This window comes from Camelina sativa, chromosome 2 (assembly GCF_030686135.1).
Source record: "Camelina sativa cultivar CO46 ecotype springtype chromosome 2, ASM3068613v1".
NCBI lineage: Eukaryota > Viridiplantae > Streptophyta > Magnoliopsida > Brassicales > Brassicaceae > Camelina > Camelina sativa.
In genome coordinates, this window is record NC_141881.1 from 21,455,280 (window position 1) to 21,477,787 (window position 22,508).

Sequence of the window (22,508 nt, forward strand, 5' to 3'; positions counted from 1 at the left end):
ATTGTTCGTAGATTTTAAGTTGTTTTTTGGATTTTGACTTTCCAAAAAAAAAAAGATTTGTTACCCAGTCAAGATTTCATATAATTTATTACCCATTCAAGATTTCATATAATTTATTACCCATTCAAGATTTCATATAATTTATTACCTATTCAAGATTTTGCATTAGTAGTTTCCCTATAATTAAAGGTTAAGAAATCTGACTTTTAGACTTTTAACTATTTATTGGAAAATAAAAACATAACCCCAATTTTATAAGTTTGTTTTATCAACTTGCCACTTGTTTTTCTCCTTTATTTTTTTATTTATTTACAAACTGATAAAAACAACAATCGAATACCAAATAGCAAAAGTCAAAAAAATATTCATGACCTTCAGACCTTCCTTGAAACTTTCGGCTTAGGGTTGACATTCGTTATTCAGTTTGCTTGGATTCAAGTTATTCTGATTTTGGATTATCTCAAATTTCCGAAAATAGCTTTATTAGGGACTGAATTTTGTTTTGGTACCATCTGTTTTGGACAAAAGCTTATAAGAAAATAAACATAACTAATTAATATTATAGATTTATTAGTATATTTAATTTTTCTTATATGTATATCTAACAAAATTATTCATCTTTAATAAATTCCAGTCAAATGGTTCATGATTATATATATAATTCGGATTCTGTTAAACCATTTGATTTTTGAATTTTTGCTGCGGATCGAGTTATTTCGTTTGGTAGTTTTGACCAACTCCTATTTCGGTTTTGGTTTTGGTTTCCAGTTTTGTCCTCGTAGCATATACGTACAGTATTTAATGTTGGGTGAGGGTCAATCAAGCTTACTTTGACAAGGAATTTACACGGTAAAAAAGCTACTTGTTGGTACGGGAATTAGCATCCCCGACATATCGATCACGACCCGTTAAAGAACCAGCTATCTAAACCGGGAATTCGACCTAGGATTGGATTTCATCCCTGAAAGCCCAATAACGTTAAGAAGCCCATGGATGAGGTGACGAATCGGCACTTCAGCTCGCCCTGCGGCTGACCTAGTGAGAAAGGAAAGACTTTCCTTATTAATTCGCCTGTAGTTAGGAAAGTCAATATATTCAATATATTCGATATATTTGAGTATATTGAGTAGATCTTTGAATACCTATAAATAGAGGGCAATCCTCTCATTGTAAGATCATCGAATCATTAATACAAAACCCTAAATTCTTCTTTGTTCTTGAGCAAAACCTATCTTGTTCCTCAAGAGATTTCATTTCTTCTTTTCTTGCTTACTTTGATCTAAATCCTCCAAGAGATTGTTATTGAATTTGTTTCCCTTCTAAACAAATTCATTGTGAGAAACCTCAGTTTCTACAATTGGCGCTAGAGAGAGGGGGGCCTAAGTTCTACAAAACACTTATCTTCTAGATCTCATCAAAAGCAAGAGCCAACACCATGTCTTCAATCCTCAACAACGGTGCCAACGCAACTGCCCCATGACAAGACGATCCAACCAACCGAGAGACCAAATCTCAGGACGTCGCCGCGGATCCACCTGTCGCCACACCCACCACGCGCGTCTACGCGCGGACGGGTATTCGCCGAACTTCGGCCAACCCAGCAGATGAGTCCGCAGCACTTGCCGACGGGGTGGAGGAAGTTGAGATACCCCGCCAGGGGGATCAGGAGGCCGACGAGGTGCCACCAGTCAATGGAACTGTCGATGGACTGAGATCGCCTGCGCAAGTCGCCCAACCATCCCAGTTCGTCACGATGGACGACCTCCGTCACGTGTTCGGAACGATATCCAGGGACCTCTTCCAGGCTATCTCCGCAACAAATCAACGGCTGGACGCGATGGGACACAACGCACCCCCGCCACGTCAACAGAACGAGGCAACATCACAGGAGGTTCGGAGGAACGATCCTCTAAACCGCCGCCTGTTCAGCGACCCGCCGTCTTCGACTTTCCGATTCCCGAACCAGCACGTACCATCCGTACTAGCATCAGGGACGCAGCCTCAGCTGGGGCAATCCTCTCAGAGAGATCCGGCCACACCTTCCTGCCCCGAGCTGGAGGAAATGAACCTCAGGATCAAAGCTATGGGGTCCCTCCTCCACCGAGCTGTAAGCTCGGCACCTGAGATCGACAGAATGTTCGAGGCCACGCAGCGATCTCCATTCACCCAGCGCATCTTGGGAACATATGTTCCGAACGTAAAGATAAGGGTTCCAACTTACGATGGAACGAAGGATCCAGTGCAGCACTTGACCTCGTTCATGGCTACTATCGCAAAAGCTAGGTTCACCGAGGAGCAGAAGGACGCCGGCCAGTGCCAACTGTTCGTCGACAGTTTGATCGAGAACGCTCTAATATGGTTTTCCCATATCCCTCCGGGCACTATCGACTGTTTCGAACAACTGTCAACAGCCTTCCTGCGAAATTATCGGGTGTTCATAGAACGCAACGCTTCCAGCGCCGAACTATGGGAAATAGTCCAAGAGCCCGACGAACCCCTGCGAAAGTACCTCACCCTATTCAAGGAAAAATACGCCACCATAACGGTCGCTGAGGACGTCGCAATCGCTGCTTTCAAGAAAGGACTCATTCCCGGATCCCGACTGCACGTAGATCTCAATATCAGGGAAGCCACTGACCTGGACGAAGCCCTTCACCGAGGATCTCGCGTCGCTTACGTGGAGGAAGATGAGGAGAAGCGAGCTAACAAGCTCCCTCCTCCTTGCCCGGCCCTGGCCAAAGAAAAAAGTCGGGAAACCTATCAGGAACCTCGGAAGCATCACGACCAGAGGGACCCCAAGCGCGGAGTAGTCAACGCGATATCCGAGGACGAAGGATAGAACACCGCTTCTTCCGATGCACAAGAGGAGCTGTACTGCGATTTTCATATGTTCGGCGGCCATTCAACAGCCGAGTGCAAGCACCTGTCCAATTATTTATATGAGAAGTACCTGTCCGGTGAAATCAAAGCCGTCTATCAACCAAAAGCTTCTCGCGGCGGCCGCGGTGGCAGAGGTCGAGGAGGAAGGTTCGGACGATCCAACCCCGGCCGAGGTCAGAAGGGTACCAACCAATCCAATAACGCACCAGATACTCCGCAACAGCCACCCCCCACCGAGCAGCAGGCGCCGTTGCCAGGGACAGTGGAAGTCCCCCAGACACCGTCCAAACGTCAAAAAGGACAGCAGAGCGATCAAGCAGCACCTCGGGGTCGTATATCTATGATCATCGGCCAGACCGATGAATGCCCGGACTCTGTACGAGCCCTGAAAAAGCGAGCGCGTCAGGTCTTTAACGTCCAAGCGATTTCCGAAGAAGAAGCGCTAAGCACGAACCCCATCGCGTTCACCGCGGAGGACGCCAAGGGGATCCACCACCCTCATAACGACCCCCTAGTGGTGGAAGTCAGAATGGGCGAATTTGACGTAGAACGCGTCTTAGTGGACACCGGTAGCATGGTTAACGTCCTGTTCTCGCAAACACTGGAGAAAATGGGCGTCACGCCAGAACAAATCAAACCAGGGGGCAGAACGCTGACCGGGTACGACCTTAGATTGTTCGTAGATTTGTGAAATAAGAAATTCAAGTGTGTTAATAAGACCTTAGATTGTTCGTAGATTTTAAGTTGTTTTTTTGGATTCTGACTTTTCAAAAAAAAAAAAAGATTTATTACCCATTCAAGATTTCATATAATTTATTACCCATTCAAGATTTCATATAATTTTATTACCCATTCAAGATTTCATATAATTTATTACCTATTCAAGATTTTGCATTAGTAGTTTCCCTATAAAGGTTAAGAAATCTAACTTTTTTTTTTACTATTTATTGGAAAGAAAAAAACATAACCCCAATTTTATAAGTTTGTTTTATCAACTTGCCACTTGTTTTTCTCCTTTATTTTTGTTTACAAACTGACAAAAACTAACACATATATTATATACCATTCAAAACAACAATCGAATACCAAATAGCAAAATTCAAAAAGTATTCATGACCTTCCTTGAAACTTTCGGCTTAGGGTTGACATTCGTTTATTCAGTTTTCTTGGATTCAAGTTATTCTGATATTGGATTATTTCAGATTTCCGAAAATAGCTTTATTAGGGACTGAATTTTGTTTTGTTACAATCTGTTTTTTGGACAAAAGCTATAAGAAAATAAACATAACTAATTAATATTATATATAGATTTATTAGTATATTTAAATTTTCTTATATGTATATGGTATATCTAACAAAACTATTGATGTTTAATAAATTTCAGTCAAATGGTTCATGTTTATATATATAATTCGGATTCTCTTAAACCATTTGATTTTTTTTTGAATTTTCGATGCGGAGTTATTTCGTTTGGTAGTTTTGATTTCCAATTTGTATTTAACATTGGGTCAATCAAGCTTAGTCAAATGGTTCATGTTTTCTACGGTTTAAAAGACCAAAGAAACAACACATGTCTATCGAAACTACGTACTGAAAAGAGGGCAGGAACGAACGAGTTCATTAATTTCAAGTCTAGACACTTGTCATCATTGCATTTTTTGCAATGGCCTAATCCGCTTATCCTTATCTAGTCACAAGACGAGTCGTGCGTACGTTGTAGACGACGTACGTACTCACCCCTGATATAAGTATCTCACAACTTTGATCTTCTCGGAATACCGCTTCTCTAAATTCTTAACAAGTTTAACATTGAAGTAAAGGTGTCCACCACATAACTCAAGATGTAACAAGTTCGGAAAATTGTCAAATATGGCTTTTATGCCGGTTTTGGATAATCCGTTCCCAAAAAGCTGGAGGTGGCAAAGAACGGGTATTGTTTTAGCGATCGCTAGAGCAACGTCATCACCACTATTTACGTAACTATTGTCGTATGCCTTCAACGTTCTCAGATTGGGACAAGACTGACCTACATCTTGTACTCATTCTACTCTACTCTATCTTTTAATACAATGTCATTTTCATTCATTTCTGTTGCTTTGTTATTCGTTTCTATGTCCGAGTAGTGTAGTAAAGTTTCTAGGGATGGGATATATGATTTTGTATTCTTGATCGGTTAGGATGCCTTAGTTGATTGTAAATGATTGATAGATTTCCTTCTAGGTTGGTGTTCTTAATGCTGTCAACAGACCGAGAGGTTGAGATTAGATCTAGGGCGTTTACCAATGCTACAGGCTGAAAGGAGTAGATAAAATGCTTGATTTAGCCAATGCTAGAGGTTTACTTGACTCTGAGTAAGAAATTAGATGAGTTCGAGTCTACTGACAATAATGGATCGACCTTAATGCCTGCTTGTTCATATTGCTAGTGCGACAGTGTGGTAATGTGTTCAAGGTTGATTGTTGCTAGTGCGAGAGTGTGGTGACAAGGTTTTAGAGGTTCATTGTCTAGGAAATAATTGCTTGAGGCATGTAAGGAATTTGTACTGGTCTAGAACACTTAGGATTCGATTACCCCCATCCTTAGGAACTTTCGTATTTTAATTGTTTGCATTTTCTTCACTTACTCGACTATCTACCCAATCAGGTACACGATAACCAGTATCGAGTAATACATCGAGCTGTTCATATCTCACTTGCATACTCGATCACCCCACTCGATCATGTACTCGATTGCTTGCATCGAGTGCTTAGGTCATGTGGTTTCTTTGTTTATATTCTTTTCTTTTGTTTATTTTAGGACTGTTAGAACCAAAACCCTATCTGCTTGGCTTGACTTGTATTGTACTGATCATATCCTTCCTGCTAGCAATAAACAACCATTTGGATTGATAACCCTTTGTACTACAACTGCATAGGGAATTGATACTTTGGTGAAAACCTGTCTATCATCTCTAGAGACTCTTCGTCACGATCTACACACTTTACGAGCTATGCCAAGTATCTCTTCAACACTAAGACGGAGCAGAATCGAAGACATTAACTCCGGTGGAAGCTCCGCCCAGTTTCTGTATTTTCCGTTCTCAACTTTTGAGCCTCTCTATATATGAATATTCTTCCACGAAAGTTTCTCACCATAACATTCCTTTTTACTTGTTTACTTCTGTTACCAGGAAATCTTTCAATACTCGAAATCAGAACCAATACTGCTTCAGTTCCGTCACCTATCCCGTCTGAATGTTCAATTTACTAAATCTGATATTGAATTATTGCCACTCTTTCTTGAGAGCTGCCCAAAACTAGAATCTTTAGTAATGGTAATGAATAATTGTAACCCTCTGATTTATGCCATATTGTTTGTGAAAATCTTTTGTCTATATTTCTTCTCTAGTCAACTTGTTTTCTTCTGTTTTTGCAGGAATTGGTTAAGGACCAATCCATGCGTGGTAAGAAGGAGAAAGAACCAAAGGTGATGTTTTCAACAGTTCCCCAGTGTTTGGTATCATCGCTCAACTTTGTGGAATGGAAACGTTCGATCTCAGGGTATGAAGGAGAAACAGAGCTAGTAAGATACTTCTTGAAGAATTCAAAAATCTTGGAGAAGTTAAGGCTCGATATTTACTATACCGAAAAGGCTAAGTGTGCCTTCCTTCAAGAACTCCTTACAATGCCAAGATGCTCTAGTGTTTGTCAAATCCATTGCTCTGTGATTCCTAAAGATATATAGTTCATTCGTTTAAAAGGTTGATCATTTGGTCTTTAAATTAGTTGATTTTAGATATTAGGGTCTGAGCCACAAGCAAATATTGCTTTTTTAGTCTTTCTTATGTTACTTGGTGGTTGCTACTCATGTAACAGTCATTACCAGCTTTATCTCTTATTTGATGGATATCTCTACAAATTGTATAAGCACTAGTTAGGCCTTTGTGTATATGATTTTTTTTTTCTAGTTGTTGGCTTGTTAAAGGCACTAATTAGGTTGTAAGCTATGTGTCCCTTTCAGTACCTTTGCATTGCATCTAAATCGTCTCTTTAGTACTCGTACGATGAGCTCAAAGACCCATTGCTTTGACTCTGATTGAGTTGTCTTTTCTTTTCATTTCATTTTGTTTACAACTACATGAGTCGCTTGTTTAATTTTATATATTAAACAACTAGAAGATAAAAACAAAAAATGGAACCTCAGTACGTAAACTCGACAAAGTGTTTCTATAGTCTGGCTTTGCATTCTCAAGCGGTCAAGCAAAGCTCACTCTCTGCTCTCCCCGCGTATGAAAGTCAACATAAATATTGAAACTAGTTTATATGCTTACATGCGCTGATATATACAGATGCTTTAGGATTATGTAATGAACATCAACACTTGAAATATGTATCGTTGATGAGTAAATGCTAACAAAGTCTTCAAGAATGGTATGCACATAGTTCACCAAAGGAGTATTATGAGTTTATTTCCCAAGTCTTGGAAACTCAAATTCAAATATGTGAATGAGGGCATAAAAATGGATGCGTACTACATAACTCCTACATGTAAGAAGGTCAAGACACGCACTAAGATTGCAGCCTTCATTGATGCCAATCAGGATTATAATAATGCACCACTTGGAGATTTCAGTCTCACAGTCCCAAAGGTGATGGAAGACACTGTATCTAGTGGTATATTTTCAGTACCCGTAACCCATCCAAGGAAAGCTTCTGAGTATGTAAGCTTCTTATGATGTTGAAGTTGTTCTCAGTGTGATCAGGGATGTCTAAGTACTAGCTGGTTCAGTCTTTTGAATGGGGTTAGCTTGGACTTCTGACTTTTAGAATGCTTTTTAAACCCATCGTTTTCACTCTGATTGAGTTGTTATTATATAATGAAGAATGACATTTTTCTAGTATTTAGATCTAAGTTATAGCTGCTGCAATTCTTGGTGGTGTTGATAACATTTGGATCGTAAGTCACATCTATACACATAAACATATTGACTCTCTTGGCATGGTTGATGTCATATTCTCTTATGTTGCTCAATCAGATCAGGTTTGGTTCTTTATTTCATTCGAAGTTTATCTTTATAAGTTTACTTTATACTGCATTGCATCTTTTTGTTTTTAAAACCAATCAATACATGAAATCGGCAGATGATGATTTTACCTGGATTCCCCTTCAGAACATTATGAATGTTGCAAACTCCAAGTTCTGATGCTACTTTGAATCTTTTTTACCTTATTTTGTTTGTTTTCAGCCACCAAGTTGGCTGCTCCGAACTTGCAAATTTGTTTTTAAGTCCCAAAGTCCTTTTCACTCGTTTTCTTAATTTTCCTTAAAAGGAAGATCTTCAGTTTTACACTATACAAATTCTAGGAGTTTTCATATTATCAATGTCTTGAATTGGAGATACAGTTCCGGAAGGTTGACTCCTAGTCATGCACTACAAAATCCAAAAACATAAACTAAAAGAAAATAGAGGTTATCGAAAAACAAGAAAATTAAAACTAAATTTGAAAAATTCAAAAGAAAAATTCAAAGTATCTTAGACGAAAGTTCTTATCAAATTCAATGGGCAGCTAGTTACTTCCCGGCAACGGCGCCTAAAAGCTTGTGATGAGTGTGATTTTTTGCTTCAAAATCTTTTACCTTAAAAGACCACACGACTACTGCAAGTGTACAGTTAATCGGTTGAAGTATTTAAGGATCGATCCCAGAGAGAGTAATAGCTAACACAAATTGAATTATAAGAGAAAGAACTATGGGTAAGACTAAATAAAAGATTGGGATCGATCCATAGTTTTTAAGTCCCCAGTCTTTTATTTAGTCTTAGCCATAGTTCTTCAATTTGTGTTCGCTATTGAACACTATTATCATAGAATGAAAATCTTACACTAATGAACTAACAAGCTATTATCATATAATGAAAATCTAAAGTCTTCATACTCTGTTACTCAACTTACGCAGACAACGACGCATGTCAACCAGCTAGTAAAACAAGTTCGATACATTCACCGAGCTCCCATTCTCTATATCAGCACTTGGTGATCAATCTAAGCACATGCATTAAAATAAAGATGTCCCAAAAGAACTCTAATATAGAACCGAAAATAAGATCTAACAACCTAATTGAAGCGAACCATGAATTCCTCTTAAATCAACCCATAAAACCAAACAAGTAAAACTACTCGCTCATAATGCAAAGAAACGACATTGATATTATAAAGTATAGCATAAAAACCAAATGAAATATCAAAATACGTTCAAAGGAAACTTCTCTACGGGTTCAATTATGTCAAACTTTTCTTTCAAAAACGTCACATCCACTGCTATTACATTTCTTATAAATTCAAATACTCTTAAACATTGACCTAAGGCAAAAAAAAACAGGTACTTAAACCTTTGGTTACCTACAAGCTCTAGGTCAGCAATTGTACCAGGATTTGCTTTCTTTATCTTGTAGATATACTTGGGGAGTTGCTCATAATCACTTTTATGAGAACCTCTTAATAACTCACGAGATTGCTCTAAAGCATCCCAAAGTTGGTGAGATAAGTGAGCGTTAAACCATAATTTTTAAGTAATGGTTTCTCCAAGTCCCTTGGTTTCAGTCCATGGCTGATACCACCAAAAAGATCCAATATGAGTTGGCTTATAATTTTTTGCATAATTGATCCTAATGAAAAAATTATAATCCAAAAATACTATGTTGTTTCATCTTTTGTTGTTGCTCGCACCCATTATTTTTGCACACAATAACAAAACTTTTAGTATCCGACTTAGATACTTTTCAGCCAAACGTATATTTTACTGAAAGCGTCCATAACCTTTGTTGTAACTAGAGATGAAATCCGCGCGTTGCGCAGGGTTCTTTGTTATTTTATTGACCATTCTATTTTATTTTTGAAAAAATATCAATAAAAGCATGAAGTTAGCAAAAATATTAATTAAATTGTCAATTTTTATTATTTTTTAACGTTAAATCGCAAACTTTTGTTAATTTTGCCAAATAAAACACATAGTTAAGTCAACTGACGGATATATTTTATAGTATTAAGTCAACATCGGTAAAATCCGTTAAACAGTAAAATGACGTCGATTTGTAATATTAAAAGAAAAAACATGATATGGTGATTTGAACCTGCCACCTGTTAGATGAGTTAATCAATACTTAACCAAACACATATTTATATATTTTTTGGTAATCTCTTATTTGGACTTTCTCCTTCTCACGATCGATAGAACCGCGTACTTATCAGTAAAATTTTCTTTCTTCCTCATTTAAGCATTTCCATTAACCAATTCCAATATGATTTTTTTTTCTATTTCTCCATTACGATTTATCAAATTTTAATTCTATCTCACTTTCTAGATTTCGTGGCGGAGATCACCATCTCCTCGCTGAGACATTCCCAGGGATGGCGGTGGAGTTTAGATGACGATTCCCACGGAATCCATTGGCGGCTTAAATCTGAATTTGAGAAAAAGCTAAGGTTCAAATTCTTCGACAATATATATATTTTTTGTTATGTAAAATTGTCAATATACGCAGCGGCTCTGTTATTTTATTTTTAACTTACAAACGACGTTGTTTCACTGTTTAACAGAAGTTATCAACGTTGACTTACATTGTAAAATTCATCTGTTAATTGACTTAACTATGTGTCTAATTTGGTAAAGTCAATAAACATTTGTGATTTAACTGAAAAAATAATAAAAATTGACAATTTAATTCACCATAAGCAAAGTTGAGCCTTTTTAAAAACGTTTTTACTATATAACTTCATGTTTTTAATGTCATTTTTCTCTTTTATTTTTATACACATTTTATTTATTTTTCCTTTCCTATGTGTTTGTGTATGGTGTAAGCTGTTATTCTCTTTCATATATATCTATATTGTATTATTAAGGCCTCAATATATATGTGGCCAAAATGGGCCATTTTTACTTGGCGATTATCCAAAGATCATTTATTACCTTGTTGGGCAGTTCTTGTTTTATTATAGGATTTTACCGTATTTTGTGTTAATTTTCTGGTAGCTTTGTTCTGAAATGAGAGTGTCCGTACTTAATTATCTTCTTCATCCAGTCATTCTTCGTGACTATTTTTGTCCTTTTCCTTTGAATTCAATTGTTCATCATCCACATATGCATTTTTCTTTCAATTTAGGAGAGTGGTTGATTGTTTGATTGGTGATGCTTCTGGTAAGTCATGGGAAGACTGTTCATTGAGTCTATTTTGGTTTCGCTTGCTGGTGGAAGCTAAGTAGGTTGTTTAGTAGATTAGATTGTTGTTATTTTTATTTTGATGCTCGTTGATAGTGTATTATTCTATGTGTTGTTGTGAAGAGTTTCGTTTCTTTTTGTTTGGTTTATCTAGTTATTAAGTTGATTTCTATGAATCTAAAAGATTAAACTGTGTTGGTCCAACCTCCATTTTGTTTTAATTTTGTTTTCTATGAATCTAAAATATACATAGAAATACCATTTTATTTTCTTTTCCTGTATATTTCGAAATTTTTTTACTGGTTTTGATGTTTTGGGCTGATGGTTTATCTTAGAATCATGTCGATTAAAAATGTCTTGATAGTGATATTTCTACGTTTTTAATATTTTGTCATCAAAATACTTATGTTATGGAAAATTAAATAAAAAAGAGTAGGCTTATAAAACTGGATAAAACCCACATAATTTCAAATTAGAGACAAAGTCCACAAAATTTATAAAAAATTATGCTGAGGTGGAACTCTCTAATGAGAGAAAACTCTGCTATTATATATATGATTCATATTTGCTATTGAATTTTTCTTGAAAACCGGTTAGATTTTTTAAACTTGTAGAATCAAGGAATGTGATTTTGTTTTATGGGCTTCGTTACAGGCCTGAACTAAATTGAAAGCCCAAAAACAAGAGACGGTTATGTCCGAAAATAATAAGGTTAAAAGATAAATATGAATCGTACCGTAAGAAAAAAACACGAATCGTACCTTGTTCATCAATCCTAAAGCCCTAGATCTACAAAAATCCTTGTTAGCAGTCGTTCTTGTGAAATCAACCATGGACGAATCCGCCATCAAAGTAAGTAATCTTCTTCTCTTTATGGATCTCCCTATTTGCTTACGCTCCTCTGATTCTCTCTCTCTCTCTCTCTCTCTCTCTCTCTCTTAGATGATTTAGGTCTTCATATTTGAGGTAGTGGAGAGAATGTCTGATTAGATTTTTTTTTTTTGGGTGTACATTAGGGTCAGGAATCGCTGAAATTGAACAGTGAAAAACGGTAAATTTCATTCATTTGATTTTATTATTTTTGTTTTGTTTTTTTTGGGAACCATGAGATGTTTGTCATGTTAGCTAATAATAATATTATCTCCTGCAAACAAATTCTATTGTAGCATTAGCTCGATTTCCGTAGAGGGATATGAAACTAGGATTCATCATCAGTTTGCTCTCAGTCTCGCGTTGACAAAGCATTTCGCTAAATGCGGAAAGATCGCGCGTTTCTTTATTCCCAGAGACAGAAAGGGTATCCTCAGGAGTCCTGCCTTCATTTATTTTTGGGGAGAAGGTGCGAGAGACAAGGCATTGAAACTTAGTGGACGTGACCTGGGAGGATGGACTGCAGTCGTTAAGCCTGTACCCCAGCCGGAAGAACCTGCGGAGTTAAGCAACTACCCCTTGGATCGAGAATTAAGCAAGTAAGTTGATTAATATTATTATTATTATTTATTTTAATCTCCTGCAATGCTTTTAGTATCTGTTCTTGTGATCATGCGTGCTATTTATAATCTTCTCTCCTTGTTAATTAGGCTGATGGTTAAGGTAGATGGTTTACCTTCTTCGGTGCGTAATATTGATTACATGATCGGGTTGTATGAACATTTCTCTTCATGTGGAGAGGTCACCGATATTAGTGTTATTCCCACAGTTGATTTGGTCGACGGAATCTTTGTTCCCACTAGGTTGTTTTTCCCTTCTTACTTCCCCAAATTGGTGAATATTTTTCCCAGCTCTCCCTCTCCCTCCCTGTCTCAAGTTATTAAATTATAACTAAAGAATCGAATTTTCCAGACTTGCTGAGATTTCTATTATGGGAGAAGGATGTGTAGAGAAGGCGCTGGAACTAAGTGGACGTACCGCACATGGATGGAATATAGTAGTTCGTCGTCTTGACCCGCCAATTCTCCGTAAAAGACAGCGTACCGGCTGTGAACATCCATGTACGTAAATTTTGCTCTTTGTTCTTGGTTTTCTTTTTTTTTTTTTTCTTTTTTTTTTTTATAATTTTTTTTCCAGCGACTCTTGCATAATTATAACCTCTCTCATTAATTTCGTTGTTTATGATATTTGAGAAGGCTAAGATGGAGAAGGCTAAGAAGATGGAGAAGGCTAAGATGGAGAAGATGGAGAAGGGGAAGAAAAGGAAGAATACTGCGGAGTAGAAAGCTCTCTCCTTAATTAGGACAAGACAAAAGCTCTTTGGTTTTTTTAGTTTGTGTGATACAAAACCTTTCGTGTTTTTTTCTTTTTCTTTCTTGTTTTCATGTATGGCTTCATGAAATTATAAATCGAGCAATACTTTACATGTTTCACTGAAATATATTTGTACATGTATCTGATTTTAAAAGTTGTTCTTTATTGGTTTCTACTAATGGTTATCGATCGTTGTGTTACCACTTGTACTTTAGATTTTCTTTTTTAAGCACTACAAGATATATATATATATATATATATATATATATATTGTAATAATTTAGAGTCGGTGTACATTCAGTAGATATAATTGGATTGTTGTATGAATTTTACGATGAATAGGCGTATGGGGAATGAGAGAGAGAGAGAGAGGGGGGTATAAGAAAACCCATAGGCGAGGAGACAATGGCAAAGCTTTTGCTCGTTGTAACTAAAATGACTCGTGATGTCTACGTGACTGGTTCATACATAATGTCATCATCCTTTTTCTATTCACTCTTTCTAGAATGTCACACATACCTTAAGATTATGTACAATGGTTCTAAAATTACAACACCCACTTTTTCTTTTTTAACACTCCACATCACCTTTTCTCTCTTCCACATCATAATTCAACACCTACATTATTTTTATCTTCTACAATGGTTTTGTTTAACAAAATTACAACACCTTACCCCACTAATTTTATTTCATATTTTTAACCTTATTTATGTTTATTTTTGGTGAACACATATTATTAATCATAGTTAATATCAAATAAATTAAAATAAGTAAAAATTAAATAAATTTATAAAATAAATTGAGATTTTGTTTTATTTTTGAAAATATATAAATGATTAGGATCCATTAAAAAAACGGATAAACAATAAACAAGAGTTTATGAAGACTGATAGCAAAAATATAATAGAAAGTTATGAGTTTTTTTTTTGTGTCCAAATTAAATGAAACAAATCTTTATTTATAGAGAATGAAAAATGATAAATTTTGGTATAAAAATAATAAAATAAATTTTGGTATTCTATAAGATAATTGATCTCAAATAATTGGGTTGGGTAAAAAATACTCCCTCCGGTTCATAATATAGGATGTTTAGAGAAATATTTTTGTTTTATAATATAGCATGTTTCCAACTTTCTATGCAACTTTTAGATTAAATTTATATTTTATATTATGCAGACTTGTTTATGATTGGTTAAACTTTTTAAAAGTAACTATTTCTTAATATGCGTGTTTTCCCTAAAACATCCTATATTTTGAAACGGAGAGAGTATTTGAAATCTAACCATCCAATAGAAACAAAACATGTTTCTTCTAAATATTATTTTATAATTAAAAAAGTAAACCATTCACAATGTGCCACATGGCGAGCCAACCCACTACTTTTGGGTTTCAACGGAGTTAAATGTTTTCAACTGTGTTGTCTCCACCTCATCTCTTTTCTTTTTTACAACACCCCATTGCATTGCTTCAACTGTTGAATTTTTTATTCAACAGCTTAAAAATACACCATTGTAAGTAGTCTAATAAGTTACCGTCGTATTTAATTTTATTTTCCTAAATGATGCCTATGAAAAAGCAATAGTTATATAATCATTATGAGCTGACATAAATAAAAATGAAATCTATAACTACATTAAGATTATTAAATAAGCTACTCGATTTAACTATGCAAATAATACATGACTAGGTAACAACCCACACATAGTGCGGGATAAATCGATTTAAAGAAAATTATTATACGTAAAATTATTATCATAAAACTAATATATATTTGTGTTAAATATAATATGTAATAAAGTTTTTTATTTATTTATTCAAAGCTGCATTTTTCGTGTAAAAAATCATAATATATTTAAATTGCGTGATTAGAACATATATTCCTATTCGGTTATTAATATTTTCAATTTTAATGAATAATCACACTAAATATTGAGATTAATTAGTTTACATACTTAGATATATATATATATATATATATATATATATATAAATAATCATACATCATGATATCCCTAATTTGTTGTCATTTTTATATTTATTCATCTATATATAAATTGATATTTATTGGGAATTAAGTTTCTGTTAATGAGTTGGAGATAATTTAAGGGTAATATACTTTTTTTTTATAATCAATTATAATAACTATTAAAAGCTTGTTATTAAAATTATTATGGTAATAATACTAACATAAAAAATAACATTTCATTTTTATATGATTACGTTAATAAGTTATATGTTTAATAAGTTATATATTCTTTATTTTTATTAACTTTATATTAATTGATATGTTTTTATAGCCTTTTTCGAATGTTTAACTTATATTGATTTTAAGAAATCAACATAACTTTGACTTGTATATATATTTGTAAGTAAATTTTAGTGAAATTTTGCCTTAAAATAGTATGTAATTATTTAACTAGTTTTAATATGTGATTTTTATATTTGTGTGAACAATGATGATATATCTAATTATTATTCAATTAATTTTAAAAATATATATAATGGCATGTCAATGTAATTAAGTAGAAAATTTAAGAATATTTTTCTAAAAGGTACACAGATCTCTCTGGCGGTGACACAATAGCTTTTTCAAAAGTGTGCTTCTCTAATAATATATAAGGAATATAAAAAAGTTGTGTATTGGAAAACAAATGAGAGATAAAATTTATTTATTTGTTTATATTTTACAATCTTTTTCTATAGTGAAACGTCGATGTAATTTTTGTTTTGATGTATATTTATTCTGCAAGGATTTTTAAAATCTACTAGAAAATTATATTTGTTCTGCAAGGATTTTTAAAATCTACAGTACTAGAAAATTATATTTGTTCGTCGTGCAGCCAAAGTTGGTGTTATGGGTTACTAGTCAATGGTGAGGAAGGGTACTTTGGACAATGGCATAGTTTCTGGTTACAACTCAATCGTAAAAGGATCAAATCAAGATGGTGGTAACTCCTGCAACAACTGAAAAACATTTTCAAATTCCCGAACCATAGAGATTTCACCCACAGCAACCTGTCCTACAGACTCCGTCATCAATATCGTAGCCAAATACACCTCCCGACCCTTCCTGTTCATCTTCTCTGCCTGCACAGCTGATATAACCAGACTCCCCAAGGTTGGCCTCACTCTCTCATAAAACCAACTCCTCACTCCAGGCCTCTCAAATACAACTCTACCCTGATGACAATCCAAATGTACTCCATACAGGTGTAACCAATCCATGCCCAAAATCACATCATACAACTTCACTGGACTAATAACCAGGTTTGCCGGCATTGACTCCCCAGCCACCTGAATATCCCTACTCTCGCACGTCCATGGACCTGGATCATCCCGCCTCCAGCAATCTTAACGCTCCTGAACTGCTCTATGGGATCTCTATGAATGTTGCCCCTCTCAGCACACTTTGGGGTAACGAAGCAATGAGTAGCTATGGAGTCGAACCCTATGCATTAAGAACCCTATGCATTCATCACAGACACCTATAATATCGAAAAATGACAAAAACCACAAAGTAAAGTTTAGAAATTATACTTGTGATCGCGTTAGATGATTTAAAAGGTTGATATGCTGGTCGCTAAATTAGATGATTTTAGATATTAGGCTCTGAGCCACAAGCAAATATTGCAGTTTCAGTCTTTCTTATGGTACTTGGTGGTTGCTGCTCATCTAACAATCATTACCAGCTTTATCTCATATTTGATGGATATCTCCACAAATTGTTCAAGCACTAATTAGGCTTTTGTGTATATGTTTTTTCTGCTAGCTGTTGGCTTGTTAAAGAATTTGATTAGGTTGCAAGCTATGTGTCCCTTTTAGTACCTTTGCATTGCATCTAAAAATAGTCTCTTTTCAAACTTTCGTTTTCAATTTTGCTAATTTCTTTCGTGTGTCTCTCTCTCCTCAACTTTTTATTATTTTTTGGTTTTTATTAGTTTGACATCCATTGGCGTATGATCAATGGAGATGGTCTAACGCTACTCCAAGGTAAAAGACCATAGACACATATTATGTCAATACAACTTGTCAATTGTCATCATTACATTCTTTACACTGATCCAATCCCCTACTTAAAAATGGATGTGTACTACATAACTCCTATTAGGAAGAAGTTCAAGACGTGCAGCCTTTATGAGCAATCATGATTATAATAATGCACCGTTTGGAGATTTAAATTTTACAGTCTTAAAGGTGATGGAAGGCATTGTCCCTAGTGGTATACATGTCAGGACCCCCAAGCCATCCAAGGAAAAATTATGAGACAAAAGTTGTTCTCGAAGTTGTTCTAGACTTCTAGTGGATCTCAAGATTATAACTGCTTTAGTCTTTTAAAGGAGGTTAGGTTGGAGTTGGACATATGACTTTAGAATGTTTTTTAAACCCATTGCTTTGCCTCTGATTGAGTTGTGTTATATAATGAAGGATGACATTTTATTTTATTTTCTTTTCATTTTGTTCACAACTACATGGAGTTGCTTGTTTAATTTAATATATTAATCAACTAGAAGATAAAACAAAAAAATGGAACCTCAATATGTAAACACGGCAAAGTGTTTTTATAGTCTGGCTTTGCATTCTCAAGCGGTCACGCAAAGCTCACTCTCTGCTCTCCCCGCGTATGAAAGTCTACATAAATATTGAAACTAGTTTATATGCTTACATGCGGTGATATATACAGATGCTTTAAGATTATGTAATGAACATCACCACTTGGAATATGTATCGTTGATGAGTAACTGTTAACAAAGTCTTCTCGGGTTAGGGGGTTCAACACCAGGTCAATCTCAAGAATGTAGAGTAAAGTGCAAAATAAACTTTACATGGAAGAATGGTACGCAGATAGTTCACCAAAGGAATATCTCTATATGCTTATTTAAACAATGTTGTTAAAAGTTTAATCCTACTATCATGTGACATATTACAAAAAAAATTGTTGTATTTTAATTAATTTAATAAGTAACCAAAGAAAAGTTTATATTGGTTTATAAAATAATAAAATAATATTTTTGAAATTATTTAACAGATTCTATTTATTGTTTCAAAAACTTTAAGAAACTATAACAAACTATTTAGAATAATTATAAAACTTAATTTTATTTATAAAACTAAGATTAAATATATGCATCCCTAAATCTTTTAATAATGGTATATTTTAAAACTAAGATACAACATTGCTTATGTTTTAAAATATAAAATATTAGATCTAATTTATTAAACATTTTTTTGCACTGCAATTCAACGCAGTGACATTTTATTAAAATTTAAGAAATTACAAATATTATATTTTATTCATCATAGTATATATAACTAAAAAATCAAAAAGTTAAATCGAGATTTCTAAACACGACCGCGTTTCAATACGGATTTTGTTTTATTTTCTGGAATTGACCAAATTTATATGATTCACGGATTTGAACATTGTATCATATACCGAAGACGAGTTGAAATAAGAGTATGAAACTAAGTAAATTACATGTAAAATATTATAAAATGTATATAGTAACTCAAATAAAACTTCTATTATAATTTTATAACTAACAAATTACAGTAACATTTACGCTTCCCCGTGATGTACAGCACGGATAACTATCTAGTTATTAGTTTATTGTCTTGGAAACTCAAATTCAAATATGTGAATGAGGTCATAAAAATGGATGCGTACTACATAACTCCTACATGGAAGAACGTCAAGACGTGCAGTAAAATTGTAGCCTTCATTGATGCCAATGGGGATTACAATAATGCACCGCTCGGAGATTTCAGTTTCACAGTCCCAAAGGTGATGGAAGACACTGTCTTAGTGGTATCTTTGTCAGGACCCCTAACCCATCCAAAGAAAACTTCTGAGTATGTAAGCTTCTTACAATGTTGAAGTTGTTCTCTGTGTGATCAGGGATGTCTAAGTACTAGCTGGTTCAGTCTTTTGAATGGGACTAGCTTGGATTTATGACTTTAGAATGCTTTTTAGACCCATCTCTTTGACTATGATTGAGTTTGTTATTATATAATGAAGAATGACATTTTTCTTCTCTTTTCATTATGTTCACAATCCAATCAAAGTCAAACCAATGGGTATAAAAAAACATTCTCAAATCATAATTCCAATCTAGCCCCCTTCAAAAGATTAAACCAGCTAGAACATAGAAATTCATGATTACTCCGAGAACAATATTAGAAGCTTAAAGACAAAAGATTTATTTGGATGGTTTGGGGGTTCCGACAAGTATATCACTAGGGATAATGTCTTCCATATTCTTTGGGACTGTAAAATTGAAATCTCCAAACTGCGCATTATTGTAACTCTAATAGGCTTCAATGAAGACTGCAATCTCAGTGTGTGTGCGTCTATAACTTCTTCCCAATAGGAGTTATGTAGTTTAAATCCATTTTTATGCCCTCATTCACATATTTGAATATGAATTTCCAAGACTGCAAAACTGACTGTTGCGTCATCATTATTATTATAATTAACGGGAGAGTGCGTGCGGTTTAGCATCAATGTATTCAGATTTGAACAAGACATGCATGCAAGTTTTAGAGACTCTCCTAATAATTAAATTTCTGAAACCTCAGGTCTTTAAGCAGTGGAAGTTTCACAACTGCTTGAGCAAATCCCTCGAATGTTAATTTCAGAGCACATTAATTACAAGTCTAATTGTTTCTCAGATTACTTGACTTTGTAAGATGCATTTCATATACAAGTCTAGAATTCCTTTAAATTCAAATCATGTTGACCGAGTTTGATTTTTTGTACTTACAAGGAATTAAACAAGTACGTTATGTTTTGGTTTTGGATTTAAAAAAATTCAGATTTTATTTTTTTCATTATTATCATTTTTTATATGGCTTTTCTTTTAAAAACTTTTCTTCTATCATCATTTTGAATTTTTGACTTAGGATTTAAATGTTTTTACTTAGGAATTAAACAAGTACGTTATGTTTTGGCTTAGGATTTAATTTTTCTTTAAATATTCTTAAAATATATACACGACTAGCGCTAAAGCAATTTAGAACACTGGTAACAAGTTGAAAACATATAATCTAACAATCTCACCCGACACACATATCTTATCACTTAAACCAACGATAGTACTAGATTTGCTTGCGACTGTTAAGGATAGAATTAAAAGAGTACCTGTCGGCGATCTTGTGCCCAATAGTGATCTGACATGGCCACAAGATCGATCACCTTTGGTTTGAGGTGATGTAGATCTTATGCCACATCGATGGGTCTTTAGAGACATGTCGCCACGGTCTGCACACCTTCTGAGCGTTGTCTAGTATCTCAGTCACGCTGAGATGTTGCGGAATCGAAGACGTCAAATCCGTCAGAAGATCCGCCTGGTTTCGGCTCTCCGCCTTTCATCAACGGTGGCATGGAAGTAGAAGACGGCGAAGTCATTTCCGAGGATCAAATGTCAAATCTGTGAAATAAGAAATTCAAGTGTGTTAATAAGACCTTAGATTGTTCGTAGATTTTAAGTTGTTTTTTGGATTTTGACTTTCCAAAAAAAAAAAGATTTGTTACCCAGTCAAGATTTCATATAATTTATTACCCATTCAAGATTTCATATAATTTATTACCCATTCAAGATTTCATATAATTTATTACCTATTCAAGATTTTGCATTAGTAGTTTCCCTATAATTAAAGGTTAAGAAATCTGACTTTTAGACTTTTAACTATTTATTGGAAAATAAAAACATAACCCCAATTTTATAAGTTTGTTTTATCAACTTGCCACTTGTTTTTCTCCTTTATTTTTTTATTTATTTACAAACTGATAAAAACAACAATCGAATACCAAATAGCAAAAGTCAAAAAAATATTCATGACCTTCAGACCTTCCTTGAAACTTTCGGCTTAGGGTTGACATTCGTTATTCAGTTTGCTTGGATTCAAGTTATTCTGATTTTGGATTATCTCAAATTTCCGAAAATAGCTTTATTAGGGACTGAATTTTGTTTTGGTACCATCTGTTTTGGACAAAAGCTTATAAGAAAATAAACATAACTAATTAATATTATAGATTTATTAGTATATTTAATTTTTCTTATATGTATATCTAACAAAATTATTCATCTTTAATAAATTCCAGTCAAATGGTTCATGATTATATATATAATTCGGATTCTGTTAAACCATTTGATTTTTGAATTTTTGCTGCGGATCGAGTTATTTCGTTTGGTAGTTTTGACCAACTCCTATTTCGGTTTTGGTTTTGGTTTCCAGTTTTGTCCTCGTAGCATATACGTACAGTATTTAATGTTGGGTGAGGGTCAATCAAGCTTACTTTGACAAGGAATTTACACGGTAAAAAAGCTACTTGTTGGTACGGGAATTAGCATCCCCGACATATCGATCACGACCCGTTAAAGAACCAGCTATCTAAACCGGGAATTCGACCTAGGATTGGATTTCATCCCTGAAAGCCCAATAACGTTAAGAAGCCCATGGATGAGGTGACGAATCGGCACTTCAGCTCGCCCTGCGGCTGACCTAGTGAGAAAGGAAAGACTTTCCTTATTAATTCGCCTGTAGTTAGGAAAGTCAATATATTCAATATATTCGATATATTTGAGTATATTGAGTAGATCTTTGAATACCTATAAATAGAGGGCAATCCTCTCATTGTAAGATCATCGAATCATTAATACAAAACCCTAAATTCTTCTTTGTTCTTGAGCAAAACCTATCTTGTTCCTCAAGAGATTTCATTTCTTCTTTTCTTGCTTACTTTGATCTAAATCCTCCAAGAGATTGTTATTGAATTTGTTTCCCTTCTAAACAAATTCATTGTGAGAAACCTCAGTTTCTACAATTGGCGCTAGAGAGAGGGGGGCCTAAGTTCTACAAAACACTTATCTTCTAGATCTCATCAAAAGCAAGAGCCAACACCATGTCTTCAATCCTCAACAACGGTGCCAACGCAACTGCCCCATGACAAGACGATCCAACCAACCGAGAGACCAAATCTCAGGACGTCGCCGCGGATCCACCTGTCGCCACACCCACCACGCGCGTCTACGCGCGGACGGGTATTCGCCGAACTTCGGCCAACCCAGCAGATGAGTCCGCAGCACTTGCCGACGGGGTGGAGGAAGTTGAGATACCCCGCCAGGGGGATCAGGAGGCCGACGAGGTGCCACCAGTCAATGGAACTGTCGATGGACTGAGATCGCCTGCGC

At 35.0% G+C, this 22,508-nt stretch overlaps 1 protein-coding gene, 1 long non-coding RNA gene and 1 other non-coding gene across 3 annotated transcripts; 2 read left to right on the forward strand and 1 right to left on the reverse strand.

Moving 5' to 3' along the window:
* Positions 1-7,994: 7,994 nt before the first annotated feature.
* On the forward strand, positions 7,995-8,066 carry LOC147948996 (small nucleolar RNA snoR60). The gene has a single exon (XR_015586396.1). It is a non-coding gene; the product is annotated as a small nucleolar RNA snoR60 (small nucleolar RNA).
* A 3,754-nt stretch (positions 8,067-11,820) lies between these two features.
* On the forward strand, positions 11,821-13,517 carry LOC147948997 (uncharacterized). Its single transcript, XM_087477631.1, has 6 exons — positions 11,821-11,925; positions 12,090-12,124; positions 12,240-12,542; positions 12,654-12,806; positions 12,916-13,064; positions 13,200-13,517. The coding sequence occupies exons 1-6, from the start codon at positions 11,905-11,907 to the stop codon at positions 13,202-13,204; spliced, it is 666 nt and encodes a 221-aa protein (XP_087333757.1). The 5' UTR covers positions 11,821-11,904; the 3' UTR covers positions 13,205-13,517.
* A 2,670-nt stretch (positions 13,518-16,187) lies between these two features.
* LOC147948998 (uncharacterized) lies at positions 16,188-20,768 on the reverse strand. The gene is made up of 2 exons (XR_015581533.1): positions 20,456-20,768; positions 16,188-17,946 (listed from the first exon to the last, which is right to left on the reverse strand). It is a non-coding gene; the product is annotated as an uncharacterized LOC147948998 (long non-coding RNA).
* Between the last annotated feature and the right edge of the window lie 1,740 nt (positions 20,769-22,508).